We start from the raw sequence: 26,953 nt of genomic DNA, 5'->3' as shown, positions 1-26,953 counted from the left end.
TGTTAAAAAGACTGACACCAGCTGAGTTAACAAGGCTGCCTGCTTAGGTGCTGGCACCTTTGACAAAATCAGCCTGGGAGAGGGCAGTAGTACTGTTTTCTGACTTATCAGAGCCTTGTGTCCTTAAAATGTAGGTTCCACTTGTTCCTGTGGCCCACTGCAGGGGAACAGTTCCCCAGTTCTGAATTACTCAGGTGCTACTATTTCTGTAATACCTTCTGATGTCTCCACAGATAGGTGAGTTTCTGCACAACGCTCAAGGGAAGCAAGTAGAGCCCGATGTAATTAGTGTAAACTGGCTCCAGAACAGACTGCAATATCCATGAACAGAATCGGATGATGCATTTTTTTAATATGTTTGATTTATTAATGATGAGCCTTAAACTGTACCTGATGGATAATTGAATTTGTTCCGACTGTTCAGTGATGCGGGTTCGCCCTTTGTCTTCTGTGTGCTGCACGCTCAGCTCTTAACTGGGAAAGGTTACTCTCTGCTTATTGAGTGTTGGGGCTGAAATACTCTGCCAGCAGATAAGGCTCTATTGAGTAGAAATAACACACACTTCTCAAAGGGAAGTAATTTGTGCTAGTATAGGGGGTTCACTGCAATTCTGTTTTTTTAGCTGCTGTCTTTCTGCACAGAGGATGTTCACAGCACCCTGAAAACTTCTTGTTGCTTCTCTGGGATCTTAAAGAATCCTTTGGAGACTCAGAGCTCAGAAGAACACACACACCTTGGTGTGCAACAGCAGGAGAGCAGAAGAGATTAGGATGTCATCAATATAATGTCTCCTGTCAGTAGAAGAGTCCTTGTTAGATGAGAGTACCGCGGTGGTCTTGGATGCAGATCTCGTCTGAGCATGAGCACAGAAACATCCAGGGATTCCTTCTCTGAGCCTGGGGACAGTCTTGGCTCCAAGCATAGCACACAGGGTTATGCCCAGCTGTGTACAGCAGAGCTCCAGTGTGCCAGGCCCAGCAAGTAATGCAGCTAAAACACCATCTGCTTGGCCAAGCTCTTAATATGTCAGTTAGGGAGATATGCTGAATGAAATGGTGAAGAGGTAGGATAGAAGCAGCAGCAACAAGCCAAGCACGTTTTTTGCCAGTTAGCACAGTCGGGCTTCCTCATGTCCATCAGTTGCTGTTCAGAGGTCTGGGGAGGAGCAATTCTCAAAAGCAGGGGGCAGCACAGAAAAAAACATGGAGTTTTCTTCTGTGGTTCTTCGTGGAGCGAGAGCTGATTGAAGCAGGTCATGGAGCAATATGGGCCTGTGCTGGGCACACACAAAAAAGGCTGTTCCTAGGTTCGCATACTGGTAGAAGCAACTCTGCTGCAGCTTCATCTGTTCTCAGGATCTCAGCTTGGGGTCAGAGATATCACCAGCCTCTTACACCAACGCTTTACAGAGAAAGTTTAGGAATTAAACTGCAGTGGAGATGATGAGACTAGTTGTGCAAAGAGGCCTTGCACAGTCCTGGCTGGGACCAGGAGGGAGCTTTGTCTATTCCCTGACAGTCGTTTCACCCCTGGGAAACAAGGTGATCGCTGCTCCAGGAAAGACCACAGCTCATACCAGTCACAGCCTTTCCACTCTGCTGTGTACAGAAAGCCTTCTGGCACTCTCCTCCTTTCCTTTGAAGGCTCAGGCTTTTGGCATAGCTCTTTTCTTGATCTGCTTGGCAGTCATTCTCGATAAAGCAGCTCTCACTGAAGGAAAATAAAGTCATTTTTATAGATGCCACATATTTACCAAGATAAGATTTTATTTAAGAAGTTGTAAAGTCACAGCAGTAATTGGACAGTCTGATCCCATTTCTCCAGTTGTTAAACACAGCTATCAGTCAAAAAGCTTTAATTACTGCCTGAATCATGGCTGAATAGCTAGTGCTGAGGGTAGGGATTTATTGCATCGTTCATGGAAATGAGACATCTACTACTGTGCAAAATAGCTGTAGTCTCCATTCTGAACCTTCTTCCAGAAAGGAAACTGGGAATTGTTCATCAGATTTTAAACCGTATGAGCATTCCCCGAAGCCCCTTTCTAAATCAACTTATAGAAAGTGCGTGCCCCACAAATAACATTTGTGTTCTTTCTCCAGGTCCAGTTACAAGGAGAGAGAAGGGGTAGCAAGCATATTCTTGTCAGACAGATCCAAGTCTTCATGTCACTGTTATCTGTTTGTCTCTGCGTCCAGCCTCAGCGCTGTACAAATAGTAGACTCCTGTTCTCTCCACTCTGCTTTGCAAACTGCTCCTCTTCCAGGCTTCCTTCCACTTTCCATAGCAGTGAAATCACCTGTCCTCGCTTTTTAAGACTGCACAGCAGAGCCATTGCCTCTCACTGACTCCCGCCTTCCTCTTCATGTCCCTTTCACCTGTGAACTCTGCCTAAATCTTGTTATTTCTTTCTCTTAACTCTCTGCCTTTTTTCCCGTCTCACTGCTTTCCTCGAGAAGAACTTGAACTGATTCAGCCTAAACCTCTGTGAATATGGAACTGTTTCAACTCTCTTGTCTTGTGAAGTACCACTGTTTGTAGCACAACAAAATAAATCCTCTAGAGAGTTTTAAGGCAGTTCTGCTGTAAACCCAAACCCATAGTGTTATGTTTGCTATAACTTTGAATTTTTCTACCTTCTGCTCTAAATACAAGACAATCCCCGCTTTTCTCAAACAACCTATATACCCTAATTTTTGCTCACTGCTGTGCAGCTGCTACAATTGAGTCGGCAGGTGTTGATGTCTCTTGGAGGAATGATGCAGTTCAGTCTAGCTCAGTAGTCTGAAGCACATGAGCTTAAAAGTCCTTTCTGCCATGAGTAAATGGTGAGATGGCTATGAGAAGAAAGTTTAATTAAACCAGGTGTTTCAGAGCTACAGGCTGCTGACAGCCCCTTCACTGCAACAGAGCTCTCAAGTAACACCAGCCACTCCATGCCAGAAAACAGCCCCTCTCTATCCCCTGTCCCTACCCAGCCTGAAAGTAAAATCAGATTTTCAAAACAGAAAGGTTTGCTATGATATATTGTAAATACTTGGTTGTAGGATGAGGAACTTGAGAGAGGAGGTGAATAGTGTGAGACATTTGTACTTTGTATAAGTTTATCTGAGAAACCGTGTTTGATGTATTAAATTATATTGTACTAAAAATATGCCTGGAGCAAGGCTAGCATATTTAATTTTTGAAGTGATGCTGTCAGGTATGAGTAGTTTGAGTTCAGAATGGAGGCTGCTTTCAAAATCAAGATTTCCAGGTTTTGCCTACAATTTTTAAAGAAAAAAGAAGTGTTTGGGGCTTAAACTCCCTAGTAAACTCTAGCACTATTTTTTTTCTTGTAAGTTCACTAAAAGAATGTGTAATTGGTTGTTCCAAAACTGTTCACAAATTCATGTCTAATTTACAAGGTGGTTTTGGTCACAAAAAGTTTGGGAGGCTGAAGTCACAAAACATGTGTGCCTTTTTTAGCTACAGACTTTCAGGCAGAACATGGAAGACTCAAGTTAGATTCCTTTTTCTGCCTGAATGCTTTAACTACCAGGTGAAATGTGGCTTTATGCAGCCTCTGGTATGTGGGGCAGAGAGTGAAGCAAAATGTGAAATCAAAACTTAAACGTAATTATTTCTGTGCAGACAGATGTTATGTTTTTAATTCTTCCCAGCTCACATAGCAGACTGACTTCTGCCTACATGCAGAAGAGCTATGATACACAACAGACCCTGAATTTGGCTTTGGATTCTTTGGGGTTTGCTATCTTTTGTTGAAAGGGGAGGAAATTATCTTAGCTCCTTTATTGCCAATGTTCTTCTTTCTGTCTGCAATTGAACATTCCTGGGTGCCCAGGAGTTTCCACTTCCCTAGAAAGCGTCATGACCACGTTAGAAAAGGCTATGGCTGCTTTGAGTCTCATTGGCTCGGTGAACTGAAGCATCTCCAGGGAGTCTACAGGACATTCATCTGACCTAGAACCAGGCTGTAATCTCCTCTACTTCAGGGCAGGGAGAGAAAGAGAAAAGGGCAAGAGTAAAGGTGGAAAAGACAGTGCCAGCTGTCTGCATTTACCTTGTAATGACCATCAGATGGGAGATGACCAGGATAATCTGGAGAGTTGTAAGAACAGTGGAAAAGCTTGACGTGAAACTTCCTCTGTGTTAGTGAGGAATGATATCATAGAATCATAGAACGGTTTGGATTGGAAGGGACCTTTAAAGGCCATCCAGTCCAACCCCCCTGCAAGGAGCAGGGACATCTTCAAGCAGATCAGGTTGCTCAGAGCCAACATATCAACATGCTAGAGTTGGCAATAAATTGCCTGTAGCATCTAGTGGGTACTTCATTCCCAACATGTTTCTTTTCTCACCTTGATCACCTTAAGGAAATCCTTTTTCACCGTGATGACAGTAAAGCACTGGAGAACTTTTGCCAGAGAGGTAGTGTCATCTCTGTCCTTGAAGGTTTTGAAAACCTGAATTAATAAAGTTCTGAGCAGCCCAGTCTGATCCCATAGCTGGTCCTGCTTTGAGTCGGATGTTGGGCCAGAAAGCTCCTGAGGTCTCTTTCAACTTGAAGTATCCTGTGATCCTATTCCTAGTTAGGACTCCAGTTATTTTTTTTAGATGTCATATACTTTCTACTCACTACTGAAAAAGCAGAAGTCCTATCTAGTTTTTGTCTTGGGTTCCCAACACAAACACGGTAGGATTTGCAGAGGTAGACTTCAGTAGCTTGCATGCACTGGCACAAAGCACTCCTCTTCCATAAGCACCGCTATGTCCACTGGTGAACAAAAGAAACCTGATTGCTGCTTAATTTTCAGTCCATTATAAGTGTTCTTCTTTTTCAACTTTAATTATTGCTCTCTCTTCTTTCTCTTTAATTCACCAAACCTCCTTGATTCTACAGTGATTGAGTTTAAGAACGTATTAAAACTAATTTTCTCCTTTGCTTGTGTCTCTTACTGACTCCAGTGCACAGACAGGAAAATTTCTTCTTTTACAGATGTGTTTCCTGACTTGCATTTTATCCACGATTCTCAATGCTGAGTGATCTTTTAATACCAGCAAGCAGCTGATTTCTTGTACTCACTGTGTCCTAGCAAAACAAGGGCATTCACTGGGTGTAGTGATGGAATATTACAAGCACAACCAAATTCAAGGTGGTTGTGCCCGTGTTCATGCAAGGTACAGTACAGGTGACAGTCAAGCAGCTGCTAAGCTACACCTCCATTTTCTAGACTAATATGAGCTCCTCTTGGTGGTGTTGTTGTCTCAGCCAGCCGTTGGAAAAGGCACTTGATCTTAGATTGGCAGAGATATTTTTTTTTTCCTGCTATAATTTGGATTCCTAAGGGGACTTCACAGGAAAAGATCATGACCCAGAGGCTGGCTGTCACGCACAGATCCCTGCCTGCTCTGTGCCACTAATAATTATGAGAAAGAACAGAAGAAAAAAAAAAGTTAATTAATCCTCTCATCCCATGCTTTTTTCCCATTTGCATCCCATGCATTTTTTCTGTAGACGAATGGATTTTAAGCAGAGAAAGTTAAAATTCATCCTGGAGAATGAAGTCTACTATTTTAATAACTTGAAAAACATTGGTTTGATCTTCTTTTGAGGATTTTAGGGCAAGAGTGGAGGCAGTGGGCAAGTTTTCAAGACTCTTAAAGGTGAGGAGGCTGCCTTGGGTAAAAATGAATGCTCGTCTGGAGCAAACTGATGTGTTGCCTGTAGCACAGAAGTAATTTCTCTTTCATTGTCTTGGAGTTTGGAACAAAACGGTTCTTATGAAAAGCTAATTGTTACATCTAACAAGGTTACGGAACAATACTAAAAATTTTTAAAGGTAGTATACAACATAAGAGCAACTTCTCAGTTGCTCAGTTGGATTACAGACCAGCTCTGTAATCCAGAGGCAGAATCACAGAATTGTGAAAAATTAAGCAGACAATATTTGAGGTTCTAAAAATGAAGATTTGTCAGTACATTTTTTCTGGTCCTTCAGCTCAGTAAATTATTTACTCAGGCTTCCTAAGTACTTATCATGTAGTTAGTGCTCAAGAGGGCTCTTAGCAGTGGTTAGCAAGCAGGGCTTTTGAAAGGCTGAGTACTCTGAGCTGTGCTGTGTGGAGGAAACAGGGTTATGTTAGGTGGAAGGAAAGGGTAAGTCGTGGCATGTCATGATTTCTAAATGGACACTGCTGTAAAACCTGTTCTTTGGGGCAGTCTTTCAAAGCTTCTGGGGTTTGCTACATATAGATCCCTGTGCCAGTCCAGTAGTGTTGAGTGAATTCAAGTGGTGGCCTTGGTCCTTAGAGGTTTCCATAAGGAGAGTGCTCCATGGGCACCATCTGCCCAGGCATTGACTTTTGCTTTGTTTCTTCACGTGGAGGCTTTTTGCTTCACTTGGAGACTGTCACATGTACGTGGTAAATACAAACTCTCTCAGGGCAATGCCTTACCAGGACCCTAGCACCTTGCACCATCATTGGTAGATGATGGTTGACCTTCCTGAGGTCTGTGGCAGTTGATGTTATGGACCCAGCAGTGAATCCTAAGTATGATTTTTCTCAAGGACAACCAGAGTAAGTAGAGTGCATTTAACACTGCAAGTAGAGTAAGAAAACCGTACGGTCACTGTCCGAGCCACCAAGGACTTTCCAGTGAGCAAGTGTGGTAGGTCTAACCACCAAGTCTGCCTTTCTGTGTTACTGGAATTTGCTATTGCAAAGCGCTCTCACCAGCACAGAAACAGCAGAGGCACTTTGTTGGGGTTCTCATTTATTCCAATGCACTGCTTTTAAGCATCAAATTGATGCCATTTACAGAAAAAAAAAATACTTTGTGTGTCTAGTTTACAATACCATACTCTCCATAGGGATGTGGAAGAGAATGGCTCTCTGTGCCTTTCCCACCAGACTTTGCTGCAGAGATGATGCTGTCAGAGTTGCTCTGACAGCTTTGTCACAGTGTGGTCTGGAGAGGAGATGCAGCTTGCTTTCCCTTATATTTTACTGGGCCCTGGAGACATGATAGGAAGAAATCTTGTTTCTGTCATTGGGCTGAGCCAATGTGTCTTAAGGCACCTGGGGAACAGATGCAGGGGATAGAAAAATGCCAGCTTGTGTTGATTTGTGTCTCTCCTCATTTTTTATCCCTGTGAGCTCCAAGTCAGGACAGATGACTTTGCCGAGTTGTATATTGGGTGATTGGAAAATGATGATTCTTTCTCTCATTCTCCCGGTGCATGTACTGCCCAAGGAGGGACTCTGTTAAGACAGCTCAGCAGATGCCAGTGCCCCCAAATTTTCACCATCTTTGGAAAGGATGAGGCTGTTAGTCCCTAGGCTTCCTCCACATCTCTACTGGTGCTGACCTGGAGAGAAGTTAAAGGGTTTTTATTCCCTGAAGCTTGGTATTGCCCTTTGTTTCACCTCGCAAGTGCAGCTGTTAGCAGCCACAAAGGCCTGTTGGAAGCAGAGAGTGTTTTCTGCCACCCTTCTGCTCTGCTCACAGCTTTTCCTGGTCCTTTTTGAGCACTAAGTGTGCCAGCATCAGTGGGGTGGAGAGACTGTCAGGAAATCTGAGTGTTAAAGCTATTTCTGTTTGGGTCTTGGCAAAAGCCAGACTCTTTCCAGCATATTGAGCATGAGAAGGAGATTCTAGGCTTGACAGAGTCACTGAACACGTGTATGTGCATGTGTCTGTATGTACACACACCACCAGCTCCTTCATCCTCCCTGCACTTGCTTGAACTTTTACTCTTGGGGAAGCTGGTACCTCGTTCTCACTCCCATCTCCTGCAGACGCCCCAGCCCTTGCATTCAGAGAGAATTTCTAATGTTGCTTCGCACTGAAGTTGTCTTCAGGACAGATAATCCTGTCACCCTTATTTTCTCTCCCCAGGGTAATTTGAGATACAGTATGACTTAAAAGTTGCTGGTGCTTGTATGGAGAGAAATAATAAGGCAAAAAAGACAACAGTTGATACTACTAGCCCTGCATGCAGTTGGTTGGCAATGGAAATCTGCATTATTGATTCAAATCAGATTCTGAACAGGAAAATTAGTTTCTTTACAAAAATGCATAGCAAAAAGGAAAAAAAAAAGCAAGCTTGTATTTCTGCATAGAATCGTAGAGCATATGCTCTATGAAATCCCACCGTGCCTTCAGATAACAACCCCCTACTCTTCACGTCTTTTGATCTAAATTGGAGTCTGTAGGGTTTTGTTCCTTGCATATCCTGTTGTCCACTCCATCCGCAGATGTGTGGTACTCAGCTAGCATCTCCCTGCTCCCAGCTTCTCTTCCCTCCTTTCACCTCAGCCTGTCCACTCAGCAGCACCACCCAGCTGAAGGACAGGCAGGTAATTTTTTATGAAGTCCTTTAAAAGGGATTAGAATTAGCACAGACTCTGGCAAAGTTTTTATCAGGAAAAAAAAAAAGCTGACTTTCCTCTATCCAGTTTTTCATCATTTAATTCAACCCGCTTTCACTGTGCTTAAGTATCTTTGTATACAAGTTAAAGCTTGTAGTTAATCTTAATTATTGAAAGATAATTCAAATTGAAGTTGGAACCAAGAGGAACTGTACATCACTGAAACATCTACCATTTTAGCTGCCTGTACTCCTTATGCACAGCCTGTTTTCTGTCTTAATTTCCTCAGGCAAGGAACCACATGTCTTCTATACACACTCACCAGTCCCTCCGCGCTACTGCAATAAAGCCTTGCTTGCTGAGACCCTCAGGCTCTTTCCCTCCTCTTTTCTTCTGCTCTTAGAACTCTTTTGCTCCTCACATCTCCCCTCCAGCTCCAGTCAGGCAGCCAAACGGGTAACTATACAACAATAAGCCTTATGTTTGTATGCAGTTGGCAGTTTTAGCTCACAGATGTGTATATTCCAAGTGAAGCTGAACATGTATTCACTGCGGCCCAACAAAAACCTGACCCAGGCATGCAAGGGGCAGAGAAATTATGATAATTCTTGTATTGCTTTTGCTTGGCTCCTCCCTTTTTTCTTAGAAATGCCATAGAAAATCCTTAGCTAATGGTGTTTTTAATAAGCAAATCCAAGCTGGGATTTTTCCTTCAGTGCATACGGCTGGCCATCTGGGAGGGAGGTAAAAATGTTGTTCTTCCCGAATTTCTGCCTCACTAGGTAATTTAGGAGAGGAGGTCAGATAGCTGGGACTCAGCAGCTGCAGTGTTGCCAGCAATCTCATTCAGTGCTATGGTGTTGAGAGGAGGCAGCTGGGAGGCAGAGTTGGATGCCTCACCTACCTGCTGTTTGGGGCAGGTGGGCTTATTTGCCAATCCACCGGATCTCATCAGGCCTTTAGCTGCAGCATGATGGAAAAGTGTGAGCCTGGTCCGGCAGTGAGCGGCACTGGGAAGGCGGTGCCATAACCCCAGCCCTGAATGGGCACACTGGCACCTGACCACTTGTGAGCATCACTCACCTGCACACTATCCTGACAAAGGGGAAGAAATGTGTCAAATACATCAGCATTAAAATATTAAACCGTGTTTCATTGACTTCAGAGTTGTATATTAGGAACTGCCATTATTTTACTTGTGTGTTACTGCTGTTTTCCATGTGAGTCAGGCTTTCTGTGAGTCCCTTTGAGCTCTCCCTGCCACCGGAACTGCTGCTCCTTTGACAGAGGCTTCAGCTCAGCAGTGCACACGTCTGATTTCCAGCTGCGGGTCTTTGTGATTTGGGATCACGTCTCATCCCCCAGCCCTGCTTCCCCTCCTGCAGCACTCAAAGCAGCTGCAGCCAGCAACCTGGGGCCCAGAAAGCCCCTTTAATCTTGTCTTTCAAGCCCTTTTCTCCTGGGTTTCAGCAGGGACATAAGCTTTCTCTGGCCAGTCCTCTTTCCCTCTGCCATTTGAGGCATGGCTGTGTTTTGCCACAGACCCTTTGAGAGATGGAAGGAAAAGGCAGCTGCCAAACCCTCAATCCTACACCCCATCCCTGGAAGGACAAGAACATGAAGGAACATAAAATATCTGGCAACGGCAACCTACAATCCACCAGCCTGCAGCATCCTCTACTGCCTAATGCTGCCAGATAACAGCTCTATCTGAGAAAGGAGAGAGGGGATCCCTTGAGGACAGGGAAAGGTTTGATCATTTATGATTATTTGGAACTAATCTCTGATCTTAGTTCTGATTTCTGTACCAAAGCAGGGTTTGAGCTGGAGGAAGAAGGTGGCAGCATCCTGCCCCCTGCACTGAGGCACTCTACCAGGAGCAGATTGCAGCACGCGGTGAGCCCTGTCCTTCCAAGCAAGTGGCAAAGGACAAAGCCAGAGATGAAACCATGAGCTTTCTCTAAACTCTTTACAAAGAGAAAGAGGAAAGGAGTTCCTGCTCCTCCCTGGGGTGGGCCACCCACCCGAATCCAGATGAGAGCAGCATGGGTATCAAAATGGCAGCTAGGCTCTTTGAAACTGTGCTTGTGAGGTCTGCGGCTGCCCTAGATAAACCTCTCCACCCCATCTGGAGACACTTCAGAAGAAAGGAGGCAGAGTCTTTGAGCTTCCGCAAGTATAACAACCTGGGACTGCAATGCCAAGCTGTCCCTAAGGGCCACCATGCCCCGGTGGGCTGGCAGCAGCCCCAAGTGCCACCCAGACAGCTTTTGCGTGTTCTTCTGGAGCAGGAGAGAGAAGTGTTGGGGCATGCTGCGTGCCAGGGCTCACACAGAGATTCCTGACCCTGCTCCAAGAGGATTTATTAAATCAGGGGCCAGTATCTCTCTGAAATAGAATTCCTGCCGACCTAATTAATGAAAGCTTAATCAGCAGATTGGTTAATCATAAACTTATTAAATAACTAATTGAGCTCTCAGGCTGTTTGTCAAATTTCCAGACAATGGCGATTTCACTAAGGGAGAGATCAAGTCAGTAATCCTGTTAAGGGAGCAGGTTTGCTGTGCGGGACAGTTCGCTGGCTGAGCCGAATACCCAGGACTGGGGCTGAATAAATGAATAGCAGGAAGGGGCACCCTGGGCTGTGCATTTCCTGTTCTCCCACAGAGATTCATAGTAAACAGGCAATTCATCTAGTGAAACAATGCCTGAAAGACCCCTTTTGGGGAGGAGAATATGTGGAGGGTGACATGCTAAGTGACTAACACTCTTTCATTCCCTTTCCGAGGGAAGAAAACAGTATATATCATACTGCTGAGCAGGGATTTCTCAAAGCGTGGTGTGGTGAGGAGCATCCATCCATTCAGCATGTTAACCAGCCTGGTTGCCTTCCTCTATCTGCTTCCATTTTATTAGATAGAAAATAGGAAATTTTGTTTGAAATGCATAGGGTTGTAGAAACCGAATACAGCATATAATAGAACAGAATTTATCAAATGTGTGACATTTTGCTGCTAAATCAAAGCCAGAAACATGTCTGGAATTGTCAACTGCAGTCCAGTCCTGGGAACAAGAAAAGTCCAAGAGTCTTTCCAAGTAGGATGCTGGAGTCAGCAAGCTGCGAGTCCCTCCCAAGCTCATGTGCTGCCTGTGGCATTGGCACTTCTGTCCTTATTTGTTTTGGCTACTAGATGGGAACTCAACAAGTCATTCCAAGCAGCAGTATCTGCCAGCCAGTGAAAGTCCCAATTACAACATATTAAAAATAAATTAAATCTGTGGTTTATATAGGGTATAAAACGTTCTCTCTGCCATAGACCAGTAATTTAGTCTGTATTTTAGATTCATGCAAACATGGACATTTGACTAAGTGTGTATGCAGTTCAAGCCTACTTATGTCAGACTGTTCAAGGGTTTTTAACACAAATATTATGATCTCCTGTGTAACCAAAGGCTGCGAGTATTCAGCTAAGCAGGTTTGTACTGTTGCTCTCCTAAATACACACCACACTTACTGCGTGCATCAGTGGCCTTAATGCTTCATCACAGAACATCAGGACCCATAACAAATGTGATGTGGGCACTAGTATTAACTCTGTTTATCTGGTAGATTATGCCTTTAGCATAAGTGATGCTTTAAATGAAGAGAGCTATTTAAATGAAGCGAGTTAAATTGCACTTAATAGACTCCTTTCTTTTTCCTTTTTTTTTTTTTTTTTGGTCTGCTGCACCATACCACAGGCTCAAGCAAATGGCTTTGACTTAAACCTGTGTTCAGTTGAGTAGAAATTATGAGGGAGCATTTGCAGAAGTTCTTTGCAGATGAAATAACTTAATTCTCTCTGTCCCTTTAAAATGTGTTTAGGGAAAGAGTAGCTCAGTTTTCTGGATTATATTTTGTACGGTTCAGTTTATAAACTGAAACTTTTTAGCTGGGCTTGTCAGGATGCAAACACTTCCCCAGATCTTTAACTTTGTTCTTCTGGCTGGCAGGAAAAATAGTCTTTGAAAAGTACATGAAAAAAAACAAATCACTTTCTGAATATGCAGTATTCTACAGCCACTAGGAATAAAAGTCTCAATCCTTAAAAATTAAGTGAAAAAGCACAGGCTGAATCACAACAAAATTACCTTGTGAGCTGGGAGCGGTGACAATAGATGCCTTTGAAATCAGTACAGAAATATGCTCAAAGATGAAGAGAGATGAATTGCTGCTTGCTTCTACATAGTCGTGACCTGTCTAAATAAAATGGCTGCAGAGACAGCTCAGGCAGAGACTGTGAGCCAGGAATCCCAATTCTCTGCTCCCCTGCTGCCGCAGATGCTCTATGTGGCTTTGAGGTAAATCAGTTAAATAGTTTCTCCCTGCAGTAAAATACAACTTAGTGTTTTTCCAAAGATAATTCACGATTATGTCGTGCCAGGAAGAGGTAAAATGTTCTGGGTTCAGAATAATAATTTTTTTGTCATGGAGTGTACAGCCATAACGTTTTCTTTGCTAGATGGCTAACTGCACTGGATGTCCTGCTCTCCTACATGTCGAAGCCCAATAATGGATATAAACAGAGAACTCGTTCCTTCTTATAACCACGTGAATGTCAGATAAATGAGCTTTGATGCTGGGATAGCATGGCTAGGGGATGAGGACATGCAGCTTGAACATAAAGCCGTAATCCTTGTACTCCCTAAGTCATTTACCAGTTCTTCAGCTGGTCAGACCTTCTTGGGAGCTTAAAACCACTCAGAGCCCATCGGTGTTTCTGCCAGCTCTCAGCCCTGCCAAAGGGGCAGAGCAGCGGCAAAACATAAGGAAATGCAGCTATTTGGATGTTTAAAACCTCATCCAAGAGGGACCTTGTAAGACAGATTTATACAACTGCTCTTACTAGCCAGTTCTCACAGACAAAGTTCGCTGATTTTCCAAAGTTTGTCTGGGTCAGCAAAAATAAAGTACTTCAACTAAAAATACGGTGTCTTGCACAATTTGCCCATGTTGGTAGTTGGATAACTTAGCTATCTGACCCATGGTTATCTGAACAGTCTTTTCTGAAGCTAGGTGAAGCAATCCTGATTCAGATGGCCTGTCTGAATAATCAGTACTGATGCCTGGCACATACCAGCTTGAAACCATATTCCCTGTAGTCAGAGCAGGGGGCTGGCCGCAGACAGATCCTTTTTGCTTCTGAAAAATTTCTTTTCTTTTGCCTTTCTTTCCGATGCAGAGGCACAGCCATCAGCTGCGCTCATGCCACCCGTGTAGTCGCACTTACCCTCTCCAAATCTCCCCAGGGAGCGCAGCCCTCCCCCAGGATCGGCATGGCCCCCGCGCACAGCATTCTTATACCCCACTTTCTGTACAGCCTGCAGGCAAAACCCCTATTGACATACGCACCCTGAAATCTCTCCAAGAAGTGACACCATCCTCGCTGACAAGTTCTGTCAGAGGTGAGAGATAGTGAAGGTTTCAGTTTTAACTAGGCACATACTAATGTCCCCCAGCTAAATGGTGCAATCGAGCTGAAATCGGGATTTGGGCTTGAAGTAGTAGTCAGCACTTCATTCTTTCTCCGTCCGTTTGCTCACAACTGTTCATCATTCAGCGGGATGTGAACAGACAGATTAATTTTATTTACTGTGTAATTTAAATTCTGGGCTTGCTTGAGGAAGTAGAATTCATCAGGGAGTCGCTGCAGTCCTCATCCTCTGAAACAGTTCGGCTGGCAGTGGGGGACAGAGACACAAATACATTCCAAAATCCCATCTCATAGACCTTGAAAATGGAAAAATACAACTGCAGATTAATTTCTCTTTGTCTTCCCACTGCAGCAAATCCCATGGACCCACACTGCACTGTCCGTGTAGCAGGAGCCTCCGTCTCCTCCTAGTCAGCCAGGTTCACAAGCAATAGAGTTAGTGAGATTCAGCCAGCGGCTCTCAGCAAAGAGACAGGAGCAGGCAGCATCTGTGTGCTTCCAACACAGTGCAAGGGGAGCAAATCAACCTTGTCTACCACTAAATGGTGTTCATTCCAGTCAGGCTGCCCCAGTTGAGGGGGATGCACATACTCAAGCACGGTGGCAGTGAGAGGGGATGGCATCCTAAACCACCTTCCACACACTGCTGTCCAACCATAGCTACTCATTGTCTTGGGACAAATGAGAATTGCAGATTTTAGGGGGTCTGACCCTCCTAATAGCTCTTTAGCATAGTACAAGGTGTTTTTCACCAAATTCCTGCGTTGTCTGCTTTGCCTGATAGTGCACAAGGAGCAGTTCTGTGGGACACTGAAGCATATGGCTACTTTGCAATTTCTGATTTGGGGCAGAGTGTAGGCAAAATCAATGCCCCCCTATATAGCAACATGTACCAAAGAAGCTGTTCAGCATTTCATTTTTAAAAAACAGGAAAATGCTATGAAAATTGGTTATGATTTTGTTTAAGGACTGAAACCAGAAGAGTCATTGTAAACATTCATTTTAATGTAGACACATTCATGTTAAGTCCATTCTGCTTCACGTGCTCCTTTACTATCTGCGCGCATCATAAAGCAGCTAGGCACATCCAGCCAGCTGAGCAGGTAACCATTTTAAATTGCACTGAGTAATACAGTAGCGCTTGAAATCATTTGTTAGGGCTGTAGCTGTTCCCAGTGATAAGAGGGGAATTCAGCTCCTGTTGTCTTAGACACGACTTTCTCTAACAGAGGTTCCTTCTGGGAGTGCTCCATTTGTCAGCATGCAGTTATTTGACCGTCCTCTGACACATCCTAAATCAGGCAGGTGAAAGCACACCAGGATAGGGACAGTTTGCTGAGTGCTTAGCACGCTGGGGCACTATCTTATTGAGGACCTTTGCGTGCAGCTATAATATGAGACCATTGCCAGTAGTAGTTTATATTACTGCCTTACTGAAAGCTCTGGGGGCTTCTTTGGCTGTTTTGTCACCAGCAGAGCTTACCTTGAAGCAGCACCCGGAGCAGATGCTGAATGGCTCAGATGGGGTCAGTGAGCAGAACAGGCTAGTGTGAAGCTAGCACAAAGGTAGAAGCTTGCTTGTTGAGCAGATTCATCTTCTTTTTTTAAAATGATTTTAAGTTATAAGGCGACAGAGCGTCTTAAAGATGAAGCGACAGGAAGACAAGAAAGGAGGGGAGACATGTGATGTGGTGGTTGGCAAGTCCAGACAAAAGGCTGTCCCACGTGGTGTTCAGAGCAGTATAATTGTGTCAAAAGGATTGTGGACCACCTCCTCACATACATGAACACACTCCTCACATGAACGCACGCACATGCCGCTCCACGTGTTCCTCTTCTGACACCATGTCTGGGATTAGCCTAAGTGGAACTGGTGCAGCCAAATTCCCCAGTGCGTCAGACTGACAGCAGAGCTGTCTATTCTCTGAGCTCTCCACTGAAACAGAAGCTAGTGCTGGTTAGCTCCACTCAAGCATGGGGCCAGGTAGATTATCCAACACAGCAACCTTGCTAATGATGAAACAGGATCTTCAGACTCCTAATTGAGTATAGATCTTAATGTCAAAGGCACATGCAGGCTGCTTCATGCCCATGTTTCATGCACATGCTGCTTCATGTGAAATGAAAGTTAAACAACTTATTTCAGATACTTGCTATGTAGGGAGCATCGTTGGAGCTCTGCTATTATACTGCTCTTTTACTGCCAGTAATTACTGATTTCTCTGAAGCAGCTACAGAAAAGCCTTGTTTCATTTTGGCTTCCCCATCTCCAAGTCTCTGTCCTTCACCTTATATCTCTACTGTGTTAGCTTTTCATTGATCATCAAACAACAAGCTCACCAGACACAAAATAACCAGTGGCCGGGAATCACAGCCTTCCATTTCTTCATTTCTTCTGATATTCTTGTAAGTCTCATTTTCTCTGTATTTGGCAGGAGTGCCTGTTAACCCTTCCTCATTCTTCTGGTGCCCAAGAATTGCAGTTTTGTAGGGTCAGTATCGATTTTCTGCCAAGCTGCATTGCCTTCCTGGAAGTTCACTGCATGTACTGGAACACTGCAGGCAGCACACGCAGTCATGGACATGGAAACCCTCTTCATAGCCACCATCAGAAACCACCAAGTGCTGTCCGCTCTGGTGGGACCATGCCCTCAAATCCAGTGAGGCCTTGAGTGCCCTTGAGGCTCAGGGAGACACATGGGAACTCGGGTCTTATCTAAGTCCAATGAGGAGTACTTGACTACCATGTTGGAGAGTCTGGGATGACTCAGAAGGACTCGGAAGGAAAGAGCATCTTATCTTTTCATTCCCTGAGAATTGCCCACATACATAGTTGCCAGGTTTCACACAAAGGTTAGCACAGTTAGGTCAGTGGAGGGTTGTGATCTTAGGATTCATGCAAATGTGGGTGTAGCATCAGGCAATATGGGGCAGGCGTTACAGAAAAATGCTATTTGCTTATCAAAACTACATTGTGGTTCCTTCTCTCACCTTGTCTTTACTGCGCTGGTTATGTATCTGATCACAGATTCTATGAGAACTACTTTAATTTGTGAAATTACAGGGTTTTGTTAAAATGTTGGACCCTGAAAGCAACATCTTCAGAAGTGCCTAAATCCATCACGTTTTTAAAAGGAACTTAGGAGTGTAGCATTTGCGAACCTAACCTTCAAAAAAACCTCTAGGGGCAAAAAAAAACAGATGAGCTAGAAGCCAGGGAAAGAGCTCACTACCTAGAAATGGGCTTCACAAACTCCAGCTACTACACTAGGAAGAAGCACGATGCAGAAAATGGGCACTGAAAGCCTTCTTCCCCCATTCTGATGGACCTGCTGGTTGGTATGTGAGCCTGGAATTTATAGCCCAGAATTACTGCAAGAGTTTAACACCCAAAAACTCCCTTGGGTGATGGTGGAAGTAGCAGTAGTTCGTAATACTTGTAAGGCTCAAATACTAGGTTTCTTTGCCTCAAAGCCTGACATGACTCATGCACATCACCACCTTTCAGGAGCTTGTCCTAACACACTGGGGCTGAGTAGGCCTCCCATTCCCCCTAGAAGCCATAGCATTTTGGCTACCAGGCGCTCAGGATTCATAGCATCCAAGAGGGGGATGAACTGTTAGTTTATGCTTAAGAAATTTGTTTGAGGACGCAGGCATCGATGTTCCTACCACACTTAGATGGGGATTGTTCAGATGTTGGGATTGTTCAGTCCAAGCCACTAAATAAGCGGAAGGAGGGGTTAAGTAGGAAATCTCATCTTGTTCAGACCCACACGTTGCAATTGGGCTCAGTAATCGAACAGAAATAGTCGTGGAGAGACCTACTAGAGGGAAAAGACATTTAGCAAAAGTCCAGATTCGTCAGTTGAATGAGTTATCTGAGTTGGAGAAGACCATTAGTGCTCGTACTGAGCAATCGATAGAAAGCAGAGCGCGCTGGTCCATTTAAAAAGACTCAGGCAGGCCTTGACTGAAATGAAACATGTAACCTTGTTTCTGAGTCAGGTGCCTTTTGTGAATTGTACAGCCTCTGAAGGTATTGGCAGCTTGTCTCAGCACTGTGTATTTGTGGTCAGTGCTGGAGTTTCTGGTGTGGATGGGTGGAAGTTGGGTTCTGTTCAGAGTTGTAAAGATTTCCTTCCATAAAACCCCACTTCATCCCTCTGTGTCTGAATAGCAAAATTCATGTCGCCTGCAAAATACTAGCCTTGTTATTCTGAAGACAGACATAACCAATGCATTTGTAAGTTCCAGTCCTGAGAAATTACTCTGATTTAAGGTTTTGACTTCGATCCTGTCTCTTTGTTGATCATGCCAGAGAGAATTATTAATCCAGTCCTTTTCTGACGAGTTCAATGAGCATTTATTTACCCCTGCTGTCAGCAGGAGCAGGGCTGGGCATGGTTTGTAGCAGTGTGTACTCTTCTCTGCAGGTTCTTCAGCCACGTTCATCTTCACGATCTCTAGGGGTCTCTGCTGCCTATTTGTCCCTCAAAAAAGGCAGCCTTGGAAATGTGTCCCCCTGCTCTTACCTGTGTGGAAGGGACAGAGTTAGCCCAGCTAGCACTTACACATCCTGGTAGGCACACCACTTTTTCAGGACGAGTGGGAAAAGGTGCTTTTCTCTCCAAGGGGAATAAAATCTGCAGGAGAAAAAACACACCGGCACGTTTCCCACACTGCTGGGGAAGCAGAAGCAAAACGAATTTGCTATTCACGTTCCCCAGCAAGCAGTCTGGTAAACCTCTATTATTCAGGCATGCCACAAAAATAGTTCCCAACATTTTCTCACACTCAGGAGAACATTTTTAACCAGTCTCTTTCCTGCCTTACTGGCCCCACGCTGGGCTTTTCCCTACAAGCCTCACCTGGTGTCACAGGATGAGATTGGGGCATGAGATTGGGGCAGTTAGCTCAACTTTTGCAGCTAATTGCTAACTCAGCCCAGCTGATTTCCCACAGGAAACAAGGAAGGGCTTGGAATCAGAAAACTGAGTATCAATTTATGTGAAAACCCATCATCCATCAGCTCCTATCCCTGCTGGAGGCAGGGCCATATTGATACAGCACAGATATTGCATACCTGCAGAAGGCTTAGCTTTAGGACCCAAATTCTGTTTGTGAACCTGTGGTGAGGAGTTATTAAGAGGAATAGTCTCTCCTAAAGGAGAAGCCAATTTGAATGCCCTCTTGCACTGAATACGTAAAGAAAGCTTGGCGTGCTGTCCACGGTTTAAGGTATATTTCAGCAGCAGTGAGTAGAACACATTCTGAAAATGTAAGCAAACAATATGCTGTTTAAAAATACAGCTGCAAAATGTTTCCCTTTTTTTTTTTTACATAAAGAAAGCAAGCTCCCAAGAATCAATGTGAGATAAAAGAGAAAGACACAGGGGAACATCACAGGTTGTCAGGGAGAGAAGCAGGGAAGGCAACAACACTTTCTGCTCCAGGGTGTGTTAGTCTGGTGTGGTGCCTTCTGGGGAAACAGGAATAACTCAGGCCTGGTGTCAAGCTATGCTGGATTAACACTAAATGATGGTGCTACTTTGATGGAAACACTTTTCTATCCCCACTGGGCGCCTCAGTGGCAGCCTCAATAGGTGGTATAAAAGGTAGAAGGATAAATTCCCTTGCCCAGCACAAAGCCCAGCCTTAGAGTCCATGCAACGGCTGGGTGCAGAAGGAGACAAGGTCTCTGCCCTTTCTCTGCCTCAGCTGGGTCTCATCCAGAAGCTCTGTGACCATCTTAGAGTGTCATTGTCCAAGCTGCTGTGAGTCAAGGTACATTATTTTGAACACCTCCTGACCATGGAGGCAATGGGACACAGCTCATCTGGCCTTTGCAGTGTCCCTCCCTGGGAGATGGAGAGCTCATGTCCCTTGCTATTAATTCTGCTATACCTTTTACCACTATCAAATCTGTATTTCTGCAGCTGTATGGTGGCCAGCCAAGCTGTTGCTCTAATTTTGCTTTTCCCCTTTGTATCCCATATGCAGAGAAGCAGAGGGAGCTGGCTCGGAAGGGATCCCTGAAGAATGGCAACATGGGAAGCCCAGTTAATCAGCAGCCCAAGAAGAACAACGTGATGGCACGAACAAGGTAAAGGACTGGAAAAGCACTCAGCTGTGCTCCAAGCTGCGATCCCTAGTGGCCTTACGATGGGCAAGGACGATGTTCATTGCCATTCGCCTACTGCCAAACATGCTGCTGGAACAGGGATGGTTCTTCCCGGAGCTGGCAGGCTCAAATACTCTGTGAGGTGATGCAAGAACAGCTGAGCCCAGGACCAGTGACAGTGCCGCCAGTAGGATGCAGAGGCAGCCCAGCCTGGTCGAAATCAGGGGTCTGATACGGCTGTCTTGCGTGTTCTGGGTAGCCTCACGTAATACGTAATCCTGCCAGTGGGAGAGGCACGATGCTGCTTCATGTAACGGAAACTGGTTTAGAGCTTATTTCTGCCTTGGCTGCTTTTATCGCAGTGGATCCCCTTCTCCTTTTTGGTGATGACCCCTTCCCCATACTGATTGACTTAATGAAGGCTTGTAAATAATCCATCTCTGTGTGCTTTCATATACACCTCCTCCACACTTTGAATAGCATGGTAATACTTTTCTGGAGCCGCTTTGGGACATCTCTCTATGACAGTGCTACAAACCACTGTAAACAAAGATGTTCCTAGCTGAATACTTTCTTTTATAATATTTCTATTTTTTTCCATGCAAGCTTCAGTACCCCAGTGTATCACTTACCCACATTCAGGAGGCAGGAACCTCCCTGATCCCACAGGATTGCATGCTTTGCATGCTACTAGAAAGGTGGCAGTTTTTAGTGGAGCACCTCACTTAGAATGACAGAAGAATCTGTGCGAATGCTGGGTGTTTACTGATGAATGAGAAAGTTGCATGTATTTCCATACATTAAGTAGAACAGGAGCTGCAGGTCAGAGCCTCTGTGTATGCAACACATCCGACAGATGAGGTTCCTTGTTCACATTAATTCTCAAAACCCAAAATAGTAGTCATAAATCATGCCGGGACTTTGCCAAGTTTTATTTGCAAGCCCCTGTGATGTTGGTGGAATAAGCTGCATTGCTCCCTGCTCTGTGTTTGCTTGTTGAGACCGTATAAAGGAGCCAGGCCCTTTGTGGCAGCAAGAATGTCAGCAAATGCTCTCAGCCTGGTTTTCCACACTGACTGTTCCTCCTTGTCTTCCAAATACAAGCTGAAAATACTTGGTTTCTTTTGGCAATAGGCTGCATGCTAACTTCCCAAGAGGAATGGCAGCAGCTTTGCTGCTTGAGAGATTTAGAAACACAGAAATTTGCAAAGGAACATGGTAAGGGAGAGAAAATGGGATAAATACAGGTGCCCATCTGTAAAATTAGTGACTTCTGCTTGGTGAGGTTGTTGTTTCTGAGCTGCCGATGGAAAGAAGAGTGATGTGAGTGGGGAAGAGCAGAGCAGTGACACCTACTGACAAAAGCTTTTGAAGAGCCAGCTCAGTTTTATTCTATTTTTGGACACCTGAGCACTGTTTAGAGGGCACAGCTTTTAGAAGCATCCCTTGGGATCTGCAAAACAGGTTTACAGCCGTTTCTTTAGTAGCAGATGTAGCCAAGCTCTGTTGTTCCCATATGGCTGGAAGGTGTCTGGCACAGGGTCTCGGTGGACCAAGTCCCTCCATCCGCCAGCTCCCTTGGCTTTCTGGGAGCCAAGCTGCACCACAAGCACAGCCCTAGTAACACCTCAGAATGGTTCAGTCTGTCTTGCCACAGACAGGGCAACCCCAGGAAGGCAGAAGTGCCACAAGCTTGTTCAAGCAGCTTCTTTTCACAGTATAATAGTTGCAGTAAAATAGAAGATACTCCAGTGGGATATACTGTGAAAAATCTAGGTTATGGTTTAAGTCTGAACTGTTGTCTTCCTCTGGTCTCTGCAGGAGGAGAATAAGCTAAAGCCGTTTCGCCCTTTATAACAGTTTGACACAGCCAGCCATAGAGGTGAAAGGATCTGAATCCATAACATTATCATGTTTTTTATCTGTGGCAGAAAAATTGAAGTTCTCTGTTATTAAGAAAAAAAAGATACTTCTCAAGAAAAAGGTGTAATGATTTTCTTTTTTTTTAATCTCGTAAATAGAACCACAAAGGGTTCTCCTCCTAGATCCCCCGATAGTGCTTTGTTCTCTCATGATATAGTAACAAGCAAGCTACTGCTGTGAGATCAAAACTTCAGTTCCAGACATCTTTGCTTCTTGACTTCCTTCCTACATACTTTAGAAGTAGAAGGACTGTCTCAGTGCTATGAAAAGGAATATTCAATTTTGCAAGTGGATCCCATTTTCTCCAGTCCCCTGGTGCAGCAGGTTGGAAATTCTGCATCAGTTTTAAAATTAATTTCTTTAATCATGTGTTTCAGTGAACACAGTAAGAAAATACAACTAATCATGAACCTATATATCTGCTTTGTGGTAACATTTGATATATTTTACTCTCCCTGAGCCTGCCCATCCTCAGTGCCTGGCCAGCCTTTGTATTACTAACATTGTAATGGCTTCCTGAAATTTTCTAAGCAGAAGCAGAAAAACAGTGCAGGTGGTTTGAGAACAGTTGGAGCACGGATGAGATGGATTATCATCTTTAGATTTATATTTCCCAAACTCTTAGTGAAGCATCATTGTGTATCATTGTGTCGTGTTAAAGACTAGCTCTGCATTTGGGAGAACACCTGACTTAATGAGGAGATTTTCATCACTCTTATGGTTCCCACCTGCTGAACATAGAATCTTATTCCATTTGCTCAGTTTGGTTGATCGTATTTTAAATATGAACCAAAGTCTTTGTGTGGTTTTGTGGATGAAAGAATTCTGTTGTGAACTAGATATTAATGCATTTTCCTTATCCTAGAAGCTCTGAAGCCTATATTGCATTTCACAAACTCTTTCAGGCAATTAAAGGTGCAAAGTCATTGTCAGCCTTTGTAACACTTCTGAAGTGAAAGTCATTATGAAATAATGGGATTTTAAGAGTGCTAGTCTGAGTAGGCTTTTATGCTGCACTCACCAGCTCATATTTCTCATATTGCTAAATTTAGGACTGAGACCTCAGAAGTGTTATGTTGAGGCAGGGCTGGGTAGGGACTCAGGCAGAAAGACGACATCCCTGATTTCCAATAGTAGAACAGTAGGAGAACTGAGCCTCTGCCTTCCCCTAGCTCCTTCTCCTATATACTTACTGCCAATGTCATGTACTCATTGCTAGGAAAAATAGCAACACAAAAATAAGCAATCTGATACAAGTAATGCTAGTTGAACAGACTCACCAGAATGAAGTGTAGAGTGTCCCAACTGTTTTTCCTTCCAGGGAGGAGCATGTTCCCAGGGCATGTCCAGCATTCATCCCTTTGAGACTGCTCTAAGCTACCCAGAGACACAGACTGCTTACTCTGAATTGCACCCATTTAAATGTCTTCACTGATAAGGGAGGACTTGCAAGGATGTGAAATGAGGAAAGCCTGACTATCATATAGCTTTGCCCTAGACTGTGTGTGGTACCCAGCTTTACTGTGTGTTTAACAGACAACATTTAATTATTTCAGGCTCGTCGTTCCCAATAAAGGCTATTCGTCATTAGACCAGAGTCCAGATGAAAAGCCACTGGTAGCCCTGGATACAGACAGGTATGGAAAGTGTTAATAAGGTGATATACAGTGAAAGTGAGTTTTCATGTGAGTGCAGCCCTGAAGCTAAGTCCTGCTGGAACTGCTCTTGCAGGCCACTTGCACTCTTCCTTGCAGTGGCCTTTGGCATATGCCATAACTGGTCCGTGTGTGTAAACTGCTAGGAGGAGATGTGAGTAAAGAGCACTTTCTTGGAAAGGTTTGAGGGTCACAGATGAAAGTTGCTCTCCAGAGTCCCTTCATGTAACTTCTCTGTGCCTAAAGGACAGCTTCATTGTACAAGATAGGGCTAACCAAGGAATACAGGTCTTTCTAACTGTTTCCTTCTTTGCTGTGTCTTGTCCTTTCCTGCAGTGATGATGACTTTGACATGTCCAGATACTCCTCCTCGGGATACTCATCAGCTGAGGTGAGTTATACTCTTTCCTGGTATCTTTGGCGTGAATGCTAATAGTATAGCAGCCAGAAACAGCTTAGAGTGGCCTTGTGCTTCGAAAAATAGCTACACAAGGAATTTATCAGCAGAGTGCAAAAGGAGCCATGGCAGAAACTGTGTAATGTTTCTTTCTTCCTTGGTGATCCAGTTGGCTCCATCCCGACACTGCTGTGGCACAGACATCGGCTGTTTTCACAGCTACCTTTGGCTTCTCTCAAGCTTTTGCCAGTTCTGCTTAGTCCTGCAGTGTTGGCCTATGTGGTGCAAAAGCATCAACTTGCCTGTCACGCCAGCTCAGCAACCATATGCTTGCCAAAGACACAGATAAAGGATCTGAGGGTGTACTGTGATTTCCAGTTCTTGGGGGCTTAGGGTCACCCAGTGCATGTTTGCTTGGAGCAGAGAGAAATTCCAGGAGCGACTTGCAGATATGAACTCTTGCCCTTTCAAAGAGAAAAGGCAGGAAGGCTTGTTAATCCCTCTGCATTATTTCTGAATATATTCCCAAGCTCTCTCCTGAATTAGTTGCTCAGCCTCTTGCTTCTGCTTCTGTGGGATCTGAATTTATATCCAGGGTGCAGAGCAGCCATTCTGCACACAAGCTGCTGGGAACTCTTCCCTCTTGTATCCCTTCCTTGGGCAAAATACATATGAAATACAGAGAAAGACCCAAGAGCAGGGACCAGATCAAATGATCTGGGCCATCTCTGGGCCAGATCTCTTGTTCAAAGCATTTGACACTGTCTCACACGACATCCTTGTCTCTAAACTGGAGAGACATGGATTTGATGGACAGACCACTCGGTGGATAAGGATAAGGAATTGAGGCTGAATGGCCTCACTCAAAGAGTTGTGGTCAACAGCTCGATGTCCAATGGAGACCAGTGACAAGTGGTGTTCCTCAGGGGCCGGTATTGGGACCAGCCCTGTTTAACATCTTTGTCAGTGACATGGACAGTGGGATAGAGTGCACCCTCAGCGAGTTCACTGACAACACCAAGCTGTGTCGTCCAGTCAACACGCTGGAGGGGAGGGATGCCATCCAGAGGGACCTTGACAGGCTGGAGAGGTAGGCCTGTGAGAACCTCATGAAGTTCAACAAGGCTAAGTGCAAGGTTCTGTACATGGGTTGCGGTAATTCTAAGCACAAATACAGACTAGGTGGAGAATGGATTGAGAGCAGCCCTGAGGAGAAAGACTTGGGGGTACTGGTGGACAATAAGCTCAACAAGAGCTGGCTGTGCATGCTTGCAGCCCAGAAAGACAACCACATCCTGGGCTGCCCCTCTACTTCGCTCTGGTGAGACCCCATCTGGAGTACTGTATTCAGCTGTTGGGCCCCCAATATAAGAAGGACGTGGACCTGTTGGAGCAAGTGCAGAGAAGGCCACAAAGATGATCAGAGGGCTGGAGCACCACTCCTGTTTGAACAGGCTGAGAGAGTTGGGGCTGTTCAGCCTGGAGAAGAGAAGGCTCTGGGAAGACCTTCTAGCAGCCTTCCAGTACCTAAAGGGTGCTTATAAGAAAGATGGGGAGAAACTCTTCAGCAGGGCCTGTTGTGAAAGGACAAGGGGTAATGGTTTTAAAACAGAGGAAGGTAGATTCAGTTTAGGTATTTGGAAGAAATTTTTTACAATGAGTGTGGTGGAACACTGGAACAGGTTGCCCAGAGAGGTGGTTGATGCCCCGTCTCTGGAAACAATCGAGGCCAGGTTGGACGGGGCTTTGAGCAACCTGATCTGGTTGGAGATGTCCCTGCTCCTTGCAGGGAAGTTGAACTAGATGGTCTTTAAAGGTCCCTTCCAGCCCTAACCATTCTCTGGTTCTGTGGGCCCTGATGAAGTGTTATTTACCCAGATCTGGTTAAGCAGCACTTGAATCTTAGAGTACAAAAAGCCAAGAGGCTTTACCACCTTTTAGCTGCTGTAGTGTGTCCCAGACTGAGAGGAGGGACTGCCAGCTGCCACTTGGTTTATTAACATTATTATTACATTTACTTTAAATGAGGGCATGTCTTCATGGAAAGATTATTCCAAAATAAAATAGTGTATACACTTGCTACTCTGCAATATCTCACTCTAGATATTCCTGTTTTGGAAGAAGCTAGAACAGAAGGCAGCACTCACCTGTGGTCATCAAAAACTGGGACTATTTCATTGGTGGGGCAGCTGCTAATGATGGGAAAAAACGTTCTAGAATAAGGGACCTCCTTCATGTACCAACCATCAGAAGTCTCAAGTATTTGACTGTTTGTCTCTTTGTCTGTAGCAGATCAACCAAGACTTGAACATCCAGCTGCTAAAGGATGGATACCGGTTAGATGAGATCCCAGATGACGAGGACCTCGACCTAATCCCTCCTAAGTCGGTCAACCCTACCTGCATGTGTTGCCAAGCCACCTCCTCCACCGCCTGTCACATCCAGTAGTGAGGCCGGCAGGCTGTGATCAGTGCTTTCCACTATAACTGTAAAACTAAACAGCCATTGCTTCCTCCTATGGTAGGACGTGCACCTCTTTGTGTTCATGGAGCCAGGAGAAACCAAAAAATTCATTTTATGATTGGTTGATAAGTTATTTTAAACTATGGTTAAACAAAAGAGAAGTTGCTCTAAGTGCCAGGCAGTGCCTGGCAGAACTGACTGGTCTGGGGAGCGAATGCAGAGGAGTCCAGAGATACCTTCTTGCTTTGTGTAGCCACTGGGGATATTTTGTAAGGTATCTATTCCAGAATGGGGAGGGTCAGATGGGGCTGCAGGTAATCCTGTCCACCAAAACCAATCTGTGAGATCAGGGGTGAGTCTGAGGTGCCAGAGGGGTTTTACCAGTGAGGGGAGGTCAGTTCTTAATTCATTCACTAAACCTGTTTCATTTGCATAACCAAAATGATACTTTAACTGGGGCACAGGAATGGGAACGGAGCAGGACATCCTTTCTTATGGCAAGGCTAGCCAGGAGTAGCATGAAACAATTCTTACTTGTGA

At 44.7% G+C, this 26,953-nt stretch overlaps 1 protein-coding gene across 3 annotated transcripts in view; it reads left to right on the top strand.

The window, feature by feature from the left end:
* FAM219A (family with sequence similarity 219 member A) overlaps window positions 1–26,398 on the top strand; it is a 91,524-nt gene extending 65,126 nt beyond the window's left edge. For 2 of the 3 annotated variants that reach the window (XM_086770056.1, XM_086770054.1), the window contains exons 3-6: window positions 19,855–19,957; window positions 23,455–23,535; window positions 23,890–23,944; window positions 26,240–26,398. In XM_086770056.1, the coding sequence (XP_086626182.1) occupies window positions 19,855–19,957; window positions 23,455–23,535; window positions 23,890–23,944; window positions 26,240–26,398 (398 nt within the window). The remainder of the gene's footprint in view (window positions 1–19,854; window positions 19,958–23,454; window positions 23,536–23,889; window positions 23,945–26,239) is intronic. The other variant, XM_086770055.1, reaches the window with a different exon arrangement.
* Window positions 26,399–26,953: the final 555 nt, after the last annotated feature.

The sequence above is a fragment of the Chlamydotis macqueenii genome, chromosome Z (genome assembly GCF_036417535.1).
Source record: "Chlamydotis macqueenii isolate bChlMac1 chromosome Z, bChlMac1.mat, whole genome shotgun sequence".
Lineage (NCBI taxonomy): Eukaryota > Metazoa > Chordata > Aves > Otidiformes > Otididae > Chlamydotis > Chlamydotis macqueenii.
Note: the sequence above shows the minus strand (reverse complement) of the source record. Positions and strands in the feature narration are given on the sequence as shown.